This window comes from Zalophus californianus, chromosome 11, assembly GCF_009762305.2.
Source record: "Zalophus californianus isolate mZalCal1 chromosome 11, mZalCal1.pri.v2, whole genome shotgun sequence".
Lineage (NCBI taxonomy): Eukaryota > Metazoa > Chordata > Mammalia > Carnivora > Otariidae > Zalophus > Zalophus californianus.
Window position 1 is genome coordinate 101,695,823 of NC_045605.1, and position 15,245 is coordinate 101,711,067.

Here is a 15,245-nt window from a genome sequence, read left to right on the forward strand (position 1 = left end):
ACAGATGAATGGATAAAGATGTGGTATATATACACAATGGAATATTATGCAGCCATCAAAAGGAATGAGATCTTGCCATTTGCAACAATGTGGATGGAACTGGAGGGTGTTATGCTGAGTGAAATAAGTCAATCAGAGAAAGACGTGTATCATATGACCTCACTGATATGAGGAATTCTTAATCTCAGGAAATAAACTGAGGGTTGCTGGAGTGGTGGGGGGTGGGAGGGATGGGGTGGCTGGGTGATAGACACTGGGGAGGGTATGTGCTACGGTGAGCGCTGTGAATTGTGCAAGACTGTTGAATCACAGACCTGTACCTCTGAAACAAATAATGCAATATATGTTAAGAAAAAGAAAAAGAAGAAGAAGAAGATAGCAGGAGGGGAAGAATGAAGGGGAGTAAATCGAAGGGGGAGATAAACCATGAGAGATGATGGACTCTGAAAAACAAACTGAGGGTTCTAGAGGGGAGGAGGGTGGGGGGATGGGTTAGCCTGGTGATGGGTATTAAAGAGGGCACGTTCTGCATGGAGCACTGGGTGTCATGCACAAACAATGAATCATGGAAGACTACATCAAAAACTAATGATGTAATGTATGGTGATTAACATAACAATAAAAAAATTTTTTTAAAAAGTAATTTAGTGGAGAAAAATATACCAAAAGAAAACGAGTAGATACATTAATTTGAGATGAAGCAGACTTCAGAACAAGGGAAATTATTAAAAGAAGATCTTTATAATGATGATGATAAAGGGGTTAATTTTCCCAGTATGTAATAATCATTAATGTGTATGCCCTTTAACAGCAGAGTATCAAAATAGGTGAGGCAAGAACCGATAGAAATACAAGGAGAAGTAGACAAACCCACTATTATAGTTGGAGACTTCAACATCCCTCTGCCCATAATTTAAGATCCAAAAGGCGGAAAATCAATAATGATACAGTTGAATTAAGTAGCAACATTAATCAACTGGATCTAATTAATATTTATAATATATTTCATCCAACGACAGCAGAATACACATTCTTCTCAAGCTCACACGGAATATACACCAGGATAGACCATATTCTGGGCCATAAAACACACCTTCACAGATCATACAAGGTAAACTCTCAGACCCCAGTGGAATTAAACTGGAAAGTGAGAACAGAAAGATAGATGGGAAAAATCCCAACATATACACGCTAGTGACTTTTTAATAACTCCCATTGCTGCGACTGCCAGCTTCCCCATTGAAAATTATAGTTCCTACAAATATCTGACACTATTCCCTACGCTGATTATTATATGAGACTTCCAACTCAGCGTCTAAGGGAGCGTGTAGACTGTGCGTGCATTTGGGAAAAGAGGAGCAGAGTGATGAAGATGGGGCAACTGGCAGACCCCCCTTTCTAATGCAAAGGTAGGTGAGGATACCTGAAGACACATTACAGGCAACCTAGCTTAGCCCACACACAATTTTAGGATTTCAATAGCGTTCAGTCTCCAGTGCCTGAAAGGTACCATATCCATGCTCAATTCTTGTAGTATTTGTCCATTACAGCTAAAACCCTCAGGCTGATTAAGATCTCCTGCCTCTTATGTAAAATACTAGACTTTTCAAGACACATTCAAATTAGAAGTGATTTTTTTTTCACTAAAACTCATTCCATAAACATTACCGAGCACTTACAATATATAGAAAAATAACTGGTACAGTCTTTCTCTTAAAAAGAGATTAAAAGCTAGCAGGATGCAGGGAGAGAAACAGAATTATATAATGCCATTAACATTATGGTGATATTACTACCCCAATGCTTGTATAGTGCTTTGAAGTTTACAATGTGCTCTCATATGAATTGTCATTCGAAGGACTTACGCAGCAACAAAAGTGAATGGGGGGCAGATGAGGCTGGAGATGAAGTGAAAACAAACAAGTACTTGTTGAGTAACTACTGTATTTCAGACACTGGCCATCCATCTGTCCATTCATCTATTCAAAAAGAATCACAGAATAACTGATATATGCCTGGTAGGAACAGGAGATACAATGGTGACAAAATAAAGTCTCTGCCCTCAAGGAATTTACATTTGGAAGAAGAGGCAGAAACAAATAGATACATAATGACAGGTCGTAAAAAGTGCTAGGTTATCACAAGTAAACCCCAGTCTGCAGAGTAAGCCTTATGCTTCCCCCTTCCACGGAGGAAGATTAAGAGGTGCATAAAGGTTAAATTTCTCAGGGTTACACAGTCAACATTTAAAATGCTTGAACCTGAATTCAAAGGCTGTGCTCTTTTGAACAAACTGCCTCTAGGTTCCATAATGCAGCCCAAGGTTACGAGATAGGCCACCATTCTATCCTGTCCTGACATTGCACCAAAATCTGGAAACTTCTAAGATGATTGGCCAGTAGAGTGGGTGGGATCATATTAATTCAAAAGAGAAACCAATAGTAAGCAACTTCAACACTAGTGTCGAGATCTGACTTGGCTGGTCCCAGGCTCTCTTCTAGACAGCTTCAGCCAATGCCTCGCAGAACCATTAAATAGCAAGAGAATACTATAACTGTCTTCCCTACACTTCTCTTTTCTTAAGAACTCACCTTTCTCAAGACAATTTTACAGAAAAGGAAGAGGAAAATACAAGAGGCATAATATCAGAGTTCAAATTAATGGGGAAATCTACTTCAAGTTGTAAATACGTGAGGTGTTTTTTTTTTTTCCAAAATCAGAAGGCATTTAAAAATATTTTTAAGTGGACACAATAGAATATCTTCTTAAAGTAAAATTACCAAAACCCAATTACTCACAGGTACTGGCTGCTACCATTGTGCTATCTTTCCAGATTTCTTCCAGGCATGTAGATTTTTTTCCCCCAAGATAACATTATATGATACATTCAGTGTTTCAATCTATCACTGAAAGGGAATATTACCATGTCTATAAGTTCTACATTATCAATCTAAATGACTGTAGTACTAGATTGTTCTACTGTACCATAATTTACTGAAACAATTTTATGTATCAGACATTAACTTAAATTCTAATTTCCTCTATGATCAACTTTTTTTTGTACTTACGATAGTAAGCACTAACACATTAGCATAAATTCTTAAAGTAGAATTACTGCATGAAAGGATTTTCATATTTTAAGTTTTGACACATATTTCCAGAATGACCCCAGAAAGTTTGTCCTTTTGTATACAATCCCACCAACCACTATGGCGTTGACCAACTTTTCATATGTGGACTGACCAACTGCATTTCTCTGTGAATTATGACCCATTTTTGCTTTAAAGTAGCTATCTGTTTCTTACTGATTGACAAAAAAGTTCTTTATACATCAAAGATATTAAGCCTATTGGTATTATGTTTTTTACATATATTTTCCCAGGTTTTCCATTTCTTTTTAACTTATTTTTCATGCTTTTGAACATTAAAGTTTCCTATTTTTATTTAGTCAAATCTAATAATCTTTGGTGCTATTCTTCAAAGTCCTCTACCCCCAAAATTATAAAAACATTTAGTTAAACTTCTTTCTAATATTTTAATTAATTTTTTGACATTTATATTACTAAGATGACTAAATCTTCAGTCTTCTATTCCCATGAGAAGTTAAAAAGTAATATAATTTCTTTCAGCTCATAGCATCTACCTCTAAAAAGAAATCAAACAAAAAGAAAAAGAAATCAAACATTCAAACACTACAAGAAATGGGCTGCTTCTTTACAATACCTTAATCATCAGCTAAAACTAGAAAACTAACATATTATTTGACCTAGTAAGTCCAGATGCACATGAAAATGTATTTACAAAATGTTGAGGGCAGCATTATTTGAAAATAGTAATTAGAGCCCAACTAGGCAAAATGAAGAGGTCAATGTATGAGTTTTGTGACCCCTCACCTAAATATATTCTATAAGCTTGACTCCCAATGCCACCCACCCACCCCTAGTTTCCATATTCCCTCTCCAACCCCTGTCTCCCAAGATTGTTATGCTCGCCTGGCTAGCAACCCCCAATCCAGTCTAGCCCTAATGACCAATGCTTATTCTCGACCTGCCTGGTTGCCATATACCTAAGAAAACCATTCTCTACCTTAGTAGTCAATGTATTTACCCATTGCATTCTACAAAGGATTAGGGAGATCTTACAGCAACAGCAACAAAACACACATACTAAAACAATAAAATGTAGGTAAGAAACTGTTAAGAGACTACACTTGAAAAAGTATGGAGTAGGAAATTAAGCCACATATATGTTTCGAGTATATGGAAGACAAAGTAAGGGGAAATGGTCCAGTACATAGTCTTCATTGTCTATGAGGAAGAATCTTACTGGTTTCCCAGGGGAGCGCTCCCTTACACTGGGGTTTAGGACAAATGTTTCCCTTGTGGTCTCAAATAGGGACACTGAATAGATCCTGCCCTTAATACAGTCTTAAGGTGGGCTCTCCTTTTTAGATACCCCTGTTAAAGACAATAACATAATTCTGAATACAGAATACCATTTGCAAGGCTTTCTATTTGTTAGGTGGCACTAAAAAACTCCAGAGTGCCAGTTTTAGGTAATGTTATTCCTGGATGCTGGCATAGATTCCTATCAGATCATATTAAAAAAAAAAAAACTTTTAAGAAAAAATTCAATTTTCAACAGGAATTAAAAGGCTCCAGTGAAAAGTATATATGGAATCTAGGAAAATCGACAGAGAAGTTTATTTCAGAGGCTTTTTTAAAAGATGTATTTATTTATTTGGGGAGGGGGTGCTGAAGGAGAGGGAGAGAGAATCCTAAGCAGATTCCCTGCTGAGCACAGAGCCCATTGCAGGGCTCCATCCCATGACCCTGACTGAGATCATGACCTGAGCCACCCAGGTGCTCCCAGAGGCTTTTTATATATCCCAACCCCTCAAGTTAAATCATAAAAAGCTCTCAACTATAACAGAACTGGAAAAAGAAACATCAAGAAATAGGTTGTTTGCAGGATGCTTTGTTATGCTTTTATTTCAGGGAAAGTGCTTGCTTCTTCTTTCATCTGGTTTACTCTTTTCTTTCTTAGCCTGTTCTCTTCAAATATAATGTCATTCCTGCAGCTACCAAGACTATCTATTTTCTATTGTTGAACTGGATTTTAGTCATCTCAACTATTTGAATTTTTAAAACTTATCTGTCCTTGGACACACTGATATTCTTATTGAAAAGAGTTTTGTCCTCTGATGGCCAAATATCTGATTTGAAAAAAACAAACAAACCTATTTTGCTATAATATAGCAATAGTAGAAAATCCCTGAGGTTTGAATCATCAAACCTGGTTAAAAATCTCTTTCTATTAGTCTATTTTAGAATCCACATATAAGTGAGATTATGCAGAACTTGTTTTTCTGTGTCTGGCTTATTTCATTTGCATAACATGCTCTACTCATAGAAGCAGAGAGTAGAATGGTGGTGACCAGGGGCTGGAGGGAGCAGGAGATGGGAGGTGTCGGTCAAGGAGCACAACATTTGAGTTACGCAAGATGAGTAAGTTCTGGAGATCTAATGTACAGCATGGTGACTACAGTTAAAAATACTTTATTGTATACTTGAAATTTGTTAAAAGGGTAGATCTTAAGTGTTTTCATGAGAAACAAAAAAGAAACAGAAAAGTACTTGAATATTAAAAAAAAATTCTCTTTCACCAAGTCAGACTGGTTCTTGAAAAATAAACAGGGCGCCTGGGTGGTTCAGTTGTTAAGTGTCTGCCTTTGGCTCAGGTCGTGATCCCAGTCTCCTGGGATCGAGTCCTGCATCGGGCTCCTTGCTCAGCAGGGAGTCCAGTTCTCCCTCTCCCTCTGCCCCTGCTTGTGTCCCCTCTCTCGCTGTGTCTCTCTCTGTCAAATAAATAAATAAAATCTTTAAAAAAGAAAGAAAAAGAAAGAAAGAAAGAAAGAAAGAAAGAAAGAAAGAAAGAAAGAAAGAAAGAAAGAAAGAAAGAAAGAAAGAAAGAAAAACGATCTTCTCTGTTCACCCCTAAAGTGAGGAGTTTTGGATTAAGTCACCTCTGAATCTTTAACAGTCTGTCCATAATACCTGCATGTGCTCTGAACAAAAACTGCAGCTCTACAGTCTATCAAGAGCCCTGTAGGCCCAGTGAGGTCCAAGTGTCTCTGAGTGCCCAGAGGATTACTTATCAGGGCCTGATTCTTCTTTTCCTTTAAAGGAGGAGGTGAGGATTAAGTAGCAGACTATTTAATCAACCACTTAAGCCTTATCTACCCACTATAATTCTGGTAAACCAAAGTTAAGTTCCAGACTCTCTCATCTGGCAGAATGGTATAGGGAGAAAGCCTCTGGAATCTGTTAAACAAAAATTATTCACTGGACACTTGTTTAAAATGGCAAGACAAATTTTATTCAAGACTATTGCAACAGGGGTCAAGATGATTGCAATAAAGTAAAGAGATTAAGCTTAACTCCAAATACAATAAGGATAGGTGGGGATTTATAGCCAACGAGCAGAGTGAGGGGGTCAGCGGATGGAAAATTATGAAAAGGACACATCAAGACCAAGGAATTCAGACGTCAAGGGTAGGGGCTTCTTGCTAAACTGATTTAGCAGAATTCTCAGCAAGTAAAGACACAGAAAGCCAAGATCCAGGCCTAGTTGAAAAGAGGGCTCAGAGGAGCCCAATTAACATTTGGTCTTTGTCAAGTCCAAAAAACTATTTGGATTTGAATCCTCGATTTGCCACTGACTGACTTTGCACTTGTGCAAATGTGGGCAAGACATTAACTTCTCCTTAAGCTTCAGCTTCTCCAATATAACATGGAGATGATCATAACCACTCTCTAGACCCCACAGACACATCATGAGAATGAAAATCAAGATGAGATGCTGCCGGTGAAAGCCTTTGGTAAAGTATAAAGCCCTGCATACATGTGAGGAAGCTACTCTTGCAGGACATAAGGCAAGCCATTAGTCAAATGACCAGAGTCTTGCCATCTCACTCTTGTCAGAGGAAAGGCATCGGAGTATGATGGCTCTTGCTGTCCACTCAGGGTATTTCCAATAGGAAAGAAGAATCATCAGGGTAAAGAATTTCCTGGCCGGGTGCCTGGGTGGCTCAGTTGGTTAAGCGACTGCCTTCGGCTCAGGTCATGATCCTGGAGTCCCAGGATCGAGTCCCACATCGGGCTCCCTGCTCAGCAGGGAGTCTGCTTCTCCCTCTGACCCTCTTCCCTCTCGTGCTCTCTATCTCTCATTCTCTCTCTCTCAAATAAATAAATAAAATCTTTAAAAAAAAAAAAAAGAATTTCCTGGCCACAGAAGGGGAGACCATAGTGCAGTTTTTCTGCGTAGTCATGATGATCTGGATGCTCAAGAGAGCCTTATAAGAATATACAATAAATGATGCTGTCCCCTCACGACACTCTACTCCTAACCCTAATGTACCTTCTCCCAAGGTAGACCTGGAGGAGAATGGTCTGCACCATGGGCCAGAGCAACCATACCAATGTGAAGGAATTTGTCTTCCTGGAACTCACTCACTTCCAAGAGCTAGAATTGTTCTTGTTTGTGGTCTTCCTTGCTGTGTATGTAGCAACCGTGCTAGGCAATGCCCTCATTGTGGTGACCATCACCTGTGAGTCCCACCTTCACGCTCCTATGTACTTTTTGCTGCGGAACAAGTCAGTCCTGGACATTGTTTTTTCATCTGTCACTGTTCCCAAGTTCCTGGTGGACCTGTTATCAGAGAAGAAAACCATCTCCTACAATGGCTGCATGGCACAGATCTTCTTCTTCCACTTCGCTGGTGGGGCAGACATTTTCTTCCTCTCTGTGATGGCCTATGACAGATATCTTGCAATCACCAAGCCCCTGCATTATGTGACCATTATGAGGAGAGAGGTGTGGGTGGGTTTGGTGGTGGCTTCCTGGGTGGGCGGTGGTTTGCACTCAATTGTCCAGATAATTCTGATGCTCCCGCTCCCCTTCTGTGGCCCCAACATCCTGGAAGCCTTCTACTGTGACGTGCCCCAAGTGGTTAAGCTGGCCTGCACAGACACCTTTGCCCTGGAGCTTCTCATGATCTCTAACAACGGGCTGGTGACCCTGCTGTGGTTCCTCCTGCTCCTGGGGTCTTACACCGTCATTCTGGCGATGCTGAAATCTCACTCTGGGGAGGGGCGGAAAAAGGCCCTGTCCACCTGCACCTCCCATATCCTCGTGGTGACTTTGCACTTCGTGCCTTGCGTCTATATCTACTGCAGACCCTTCACTACACTGCCCATGGACACAGCTGTGTCCATCAATAACACGGTCATTACCCCCATGCTGAACCCCATGATCTACACCCTGAGGAACCAGGAGATGAGGTCAGCCATGAAAAGACTGCAGAGAAGGCTTGGGCCTTCTGAGAGCAGTAAGCTGGGGTGAGCACTCACATGGAGACTGGAAATCTATGATCTGGGTTCCTCAAACTGCTATCCTGAGGCAACGGATGGCTAGCTCTCTCACCAGTCATTTCTATATATCCTCCTAGCTGCTCAACTCTCTTAGCAGGAATCTAACAACAAAAGGAAGAGAAGAGATTGAACATGAGCTATTGGGCTTGTGAACTTGGGAGAAGCAGTGGGTAGAAGATGGAAATCAATTACCTAATGCTATTTTGGTGTAATCTGTGATTCTCTGCCAACATATTTTACATGAGTTTTACGCCCTGCAATATGGAAATGACATTGTCCGTTCACAAGGTGTTCATGAGGATGAAGAATGATAAATGTTGAGAGGATGGTGGTTCTGAAGATTAGCACCACTGGTGGCGTTAATCAGGCACGCAATCCACGTTCCCTATCGTCTATCCCTCTAATCCTAAATATGCACATGTGGAGATTATGGATGTGTTTATTTCATACGTGCTCTCTCTAATGACTCTGTATTTCCAGTTAATTATTAAAATCACTTCTTGATTTAATATTCTGAATACAGAATCTTCAATATATTTCACCAACTAGTGAAAAGAGAAAAAATGTTTTAAACGTGTTCAGTCGGATATATACATGGACAAATCTACACATGGACCAAGAATTTCCTCTTCTCAGGTCCATTCTACTAATTTGCCCATGGAAATTAACCTCAAAAGTGCTTGTATGGTTTGGGGATATATCTGCACAAATTCCACCATGGTAAATTATTTTATGTTAACCTGAACTTTCTTCTTCCCCCTCTTCTCTCCCCATTTCACCCTCAGAGCTTTTATAGCTGGAGCAAATCTATAGGTTTTGTCTTTGAATGCCTGACAATTCAAGAGAAGTCACTTAGAACAACAACAAAAATACCTAAGAGATACCTTTTCACACACTCAATACCCGTTTTGTGTACCAGGAGAGGGAAGAAACCTATCATATGCAGGGTCATTTAGGAATAGCCACTGGGTCTGTGTTGTAATCCATGTCTCTCCAAAGAAGAATTCCACAGAATTTAATATGTAGAAAGACAATAAATGTTTCTTCACTCCCTATGCTCATGTCACGTTCCACCCTCCAGTCTACAATTGTCATTCAGAAATCAATTAGTAAAAAAGCAACATACAGTAAATCAGAATATTGTAACATACAGAACAATTTTTTGTAAATTGTTATGACGCATTAAAAGGTCCTAGGAAGTGACACATAAATGTGATCTTCTCTGAATCCTACAAGACAGAGACATTAGGCCAAGACTTTTCTTTTTTTTTACCTTTGTTTTTATTTTATACAGAATTTACTCCCAGGCCATAAGGGTTTTATCTTTAGTTTCTTCTGGGATATCTTTTTCTTCTGTGCAACCTCCTCTTCTAGTTTAGGAAAAACCTTCTCTCTTTCAGTAAGGAGCATCTCAGAGGGGCAGGGAGAGCTCATGTGTGGGTTAACCTGACCATGAGCCCTGAAAATTCCATGCCACATCTTGGGAGCTTTGTTCACCTGGATGTGCTCAGTGACCAGAGAACCTACATCTAAACCCTTAGGGTCACCATGACTCTGCATTTTTAAGCATGTACAGTAAAAATTCAGTACTCCTTTTGGGCCACCGACCCTGTATCCCGCCCCACTATTTGGCCTGGGCGCACCGACCAACTCTACCATTATAGCAACAGTATGGCACACATTGTTTCTGCAAAGTGACATCCTTCAGATACTTACTTGGTGGTTTTTCAGATATGCATACCCCTTGATGGCCTGGGTAGTTTTATGTGTGTTCTTAAAGAGAACATGAAGATTTGCATGATTTTGTAGGGTTTTCTGGGTCAAGTGAATAGTGAACAATTTTCAGAGGTCACTTCAGGCCACTTATGGAAGAGGCTAGGCCAAGACTTTTAATCATATGTCCGTGCTTCTCGAATTTTTAAAAATTACTGTCCCCCTCCAAGGAACTTTATTAGATATTTTTCCTAATTGCTCTCCCACAAGAAAAAAAATCTTTAAAGATTTTATTTATTTATTTAACACAGAGAGAGTAAGCGGAGGGGGGGGCTGCAGGCAGAGGGAGAGGGAGAAGCAGGTTCCCCACTAAGCAGGGAGCCCAATGCGGGGCTCAATCCCAGGACCCTGGGGTCATGACCTGAGCCAAAGCCAGACGCTTAACTGACTGAGCCACCCAGGCGCCCCACCCTAAGAAAATTTAATACCAAAGATATACAGCATATCTTTTTATGTACTGAAATTCTTTGAAGGGCCACACAGCATTGTAATATCTAAGATTTTTTTGGCCCCCAAGAACCAATTTTTGTCCCCTTGGGCATGTTGCTCACATTGAGAATGAATGATCATATGACATTAGATGTTTCTATTAATATGTTTCCCTAAAACTCAGAGAATCACAGAACAGATAGATTTATGCCTTCTGGTGTTTTACAAGAATTCAGAAAACAGAAACGTGGGCATCTGTGTGTATGTATGCATGTGTGTATGTGTGGACTTGCATGCAGCAATGACTTGGAAACTGTTTAATAACCCCCACTGGAACTCCAACATGATCAAAGAAGGTCTGTTCTCTTTCCACACTCATGCCCAGTAAAATTCCCTTTGCTAATTCTTGTATTTAGGCTTGGGCCTGAGGGACTAGTGCATGTGACAGGGGCAAGCAGAAGAGCCATGATGACACAACTCCCTGAGTCTGCCCTTTCCAATGTGAAGGTGGAAGAGAAGACCTTGAAGTCTAGTGTTCTCTAATCTTGAGATGCACCTGACCTTCTAACATGATGGTTCCCCAGCATCATATACGCTGACACCCACCCACCCACTCTCAGATGGTGCGAACTTCTGGTTGGACACCAAAGGTTTAGGTAAGGACATGGACCTGTCAGTGTGAGACATTGTGGATTATGCATGAATAGGATAAACATGAAAAATGTACCCAGTGCATTAGATACTGCAAAAATAGCTCTCTCTTTAGTGAGAGAAAATGATGTGGATGTTAAATATTGGGAAAGGAGGAATGTCTTTCTAAGAAGGAGCCACAGACATGGGGTCAGCATGCTTAAAGAGAAAGCAGCTGGTATTTGGTAGAACAACGGAATTGCATTTAAGGAGATTTTATTCCAGCTTAGGGTCTGTACATGGGGATCACAGAGCATTTTTACACAGGATGGGTGTTCCCTTAAAAATACATGATTCTAAAATGCCCTAAATTCCCTTAAAAACTGTAGAGGTTTGGGGGTACCTGGGTAGCTCAGTCAGTTTAGCATCTGCCTTTGGCTTAGGGTGCTGGGATCAAGCCTTGCATTGCACTCCCTGCTTGGTGGGGAGCCTGCTTCTCCCTCTCCCTCTGCTTGTGCTTGGTGCTCGCTCTCTCTCTCTCGCTCTCCCTCTGTCAAATAAATAAATAACATCTTTAAAAAAAAAAGCTGTAGAAGTTTCAAAGGCAGCCCCATATCCACACATTGCCCATGATTCACTGAGTATCTTTTGCCTCTGACCCAGAGCCAGCTTTATTCCCAAACCCGATGGTCTAGCACTGAAACCTCTGACCCACTTGGTTAACCCACACAAGTTCATTGAAACACAAACAAGCAAATTGGTTCAAAGGGAAGCTGTTCTACTGAATAGCATTTTACATTCTGCCAACGTCTTCTTAAATAACTCTTCATGACAACCAGGGAAGATCCTGTTTTCAGGGGATAGGGAAAGAAATCAAGTTAATTGAATGCCTACTATGTGCTGGGAACTTTACAGACATAATCGTAGTTGCTCTTTATGCTACCCAATGAAGTAAGTATTATGCTTCCTAGTTTACAGAGGAGGAAACTGAAGGAAAATAGAGGACTTGCTCCAGGTAAAAAAGAAGGAAGAGGCAGAATTCCAGTCCAGGTATGCCCTACTCCAAAGCCCTTAACATTGTTCCACACCTTATCACACTATTTTACAACTGAGGATCTGAGGCAGAGAGACGAATGACTTTCTCAAGGTCACAAAGCTATTTTATAGCCTGGATCAGAAATGCATCTCTATCTGGTACCCCTGAGGTCAAGTCAAGGACATTAACAAAAGAGTTGCTTAGCCTGTGTTTGTCAAGATCCTTCTCACTCACCCTCATTCCAATGCCAATGCTTATAAGTCATGATGAACACTTACCAGGTAGGTTTATTCATTAATTAAAAAAACAAACAAACACATTTTTTGAGCACCTAACACTTTACCTGCCAAACTAGGTAAAGCTTTGGTGATGTTAGGATGAATGAAACACTGAGCAGGCAGGATGAACTTGAGGGGTAATAGGGAAATTATACTGAACTAAGGAGAGACAGACATGTAAGAACTTGGAACGATCTGTTACAACTACCAGAAGAGAAGTCAGTGCAGAGAATGATGAGTCCCAAAGGGGTGTCAGGAAAGTTTTCACAGAATAGGAGGCTCTGAACCTGAGTGTTGAAAGATCAGTGTCTGTGAAGGTGGATAAATAGGAGATTCTGGAAGTGGGGAGGGCATGGTGGGTAGAGCAAGCCGCAGGAACACAGATCCAAAGGTGTGGGCTAGCAAAAATTTGCATTTAAATACCTGAAACAGAGGATCGAGGAAACAGGGGCCAGACAATACCAACAGGAGTTTAATCTTTATTCTGTAGACAATAGACAATATTCTGTTCAGACAAATGAATACATGATATTCTGTAGACAATAGGCAATATTCTGTAGACATTAAAGATTTTCAGACAAATGAATATATGGTCCCATTTGTGACTTGTAATTACATTTCTGGAAAAAACAGACAGGATGAATTAGAGAAAACTACACTGAAGGAAAGGAAACCAGTTAGGAAACTTGCAATGATCTAAGGAGAAATGATAAGGGGTTAACTGAGGAGGAAGAGAAGGGGACACACTGGGAGAGGTGAAGAAAGTAGAATCCTCAGGATAGTTTTTACAGTGTCCTGGTTCCTTTCAATGTGAGTGGCTCAGTAGAAGTCTTTTGGATAAAACATGCTGCCTATCAGTACCTGCTGTGGAGGCCACTGTGCTCACCGAGACAGAATAAACAGAGGAAACAAGGCAAGTGGTCATATTCTTCAGAGCAAAGGAGCTGCAATGTGTGACTGGGGGTTATTTATCCACATAATTTCTCAAGGCTCTCAAAGCTTGTTTCTACACAGACCAAGAGTGATGCTTCCCAAGTGGGCACGTTCTGGGGACCACCTAGATGGTGGTGCCAGATGGCTCAGACAGATGCTTAGGCTGAAGATGGCTTTTTCCTCAAAGTTAACTTTGTCACCACTGCCACCATCGTAAATCTTCTCAGAAATTACTAAAATGGCATGAGTGGAATATGTATTGTGCTGAAAGCTAAACTTCACCACTAGCTTTCTCTATGTCCTTCTGCATGTCAATTAAACTTCCCTGGGACTTCATTTTTTTCAAAATTGACCCTCAAGCAATAAAATATTGCTCACTCCTGACTCCCACAGGCAAACTAGCATGAATTAAAAATTCTCTAAGTTGGATCTGCCACTTCCTTCCCAAACAGGACTCTATAGTTAAGAGAACCTATGGGCCTCCAGGGACAGGGAGCTACCATTGTTCCACTGGGTTTTGATCTGTACCCTGTTAGGCAATGCAAGTCCTAAGCTCATCAGAAACTCCTCAGGTTTTATAGGAAGGGTGTACCTGCATCGCCTACATCTCTGTGGTAGGCTTGTACTTCATGCCCTTTCTCTACGTATGCATGCCTGGACTTTGCTGTCTTCTTTGTGAACAGAACCATCTCTGGTACCATCCTTGTCATCTTTGTGTTAAACCCCGACCTCTGGGTATTGATGAAATGAAATTTTTTAAAGTTGAAAAAAAAATCTTGTCATTTCTAAAAGATATAGAAGGGCAGTGGTCTAAAATTCCTTGGTCGTGGAGAGAAGAAATGAAGGGGTTGATGAAACCCACTCTTGAAAGGACTAGGACAATTCTGTAAGGAGTCTTTTATACAAATTATTCTTGGATTTATAGATTCTGCAGCTGGCAGGCAGTGTGGAAGAGAAGAAAGATTCTAGAACTAAGAAGAGACTTGTGTTACCTTTCCTGCGCCACTGATTTTCCATATGACCTTGGAAAATTGGCTTAATGTTTATTGAGTTCACTCTCTTTCAGTTTTGGTGTTAATTGACATGGGAATGCTAATACCTTCCCCTCTAACCTCAGAGGGATATTAGAAAAATTGATGGTAATTAGGTGTGCAGTGCTTTTAAAACTATAACACGCTGTTCAAATCAATCCCATTCATGGTGTCACTGGAAGGCCTATGAGGGTTGGTTTATTCCAATGGCTTTTAAGGCATAGAAACAAAGTGGAATGAGAATAAAATCAGAGGTGCTCCCATTCATGGAGGTGTAGGGAGCCCACAGCTCCTTCCATGAAGCCTTCCTTAGTTCTCTTCCTCGACAACCTCTGGGGTGGATTTTTTTTTTTTTTTGAACCAAAATATCATGTAACATTTATTAACTGCAAATATATTTATTACAATTTACAGATTAAAGTTATATACACAAATATAATTTTAGCCATAAAATCCCAACAAACTGGTTACACTCACATCACTGGATCTGGAGAACCCCATTTAGAGTCTTCTAGTCCCCTAAATTCACCTTCCTTAAGTTATACAAAAATAAAATCTGATAGTTTTGATTTCAAGTTAAAGATGAAGAGGTGCTGTTATCACATCACAATACTCAAAAAATTTTACCTGTCTGTACAACGCCTTTCACATGCTACATTGATACTTAAAGCACCATTGCAAGACTTTAAATGTGTATGACATT

At 40.3% G+C, this 15,245-nt stretch overlaps 2 protein-coding genes across 2 annotated transcripts in view; one reads left to right on the top strand and one right to left on the bottom strand.

Moving 5' to 3' along the window:
* Positions 1-15,245, bottom strand: part of LOC113914732 (olfactory receptor 1440-like) — a 166,686-nt gene that overhangs the window by 88,824 nt on the left and 62,617 nt on the right. The window lies entirely within an intron of this gene.
* On the top strand, positions 7,447-8,403 carry LOC113914734 (olfactory receptor 4D6). The gene has a single exon (XM_027580210.1). The coding sequence runs from the start codon at positions 7,447-7,449 to the stop codon at positions 8,401-8,403; it is 957 nt and encodes a 318-aa protein (XP_027436011.1).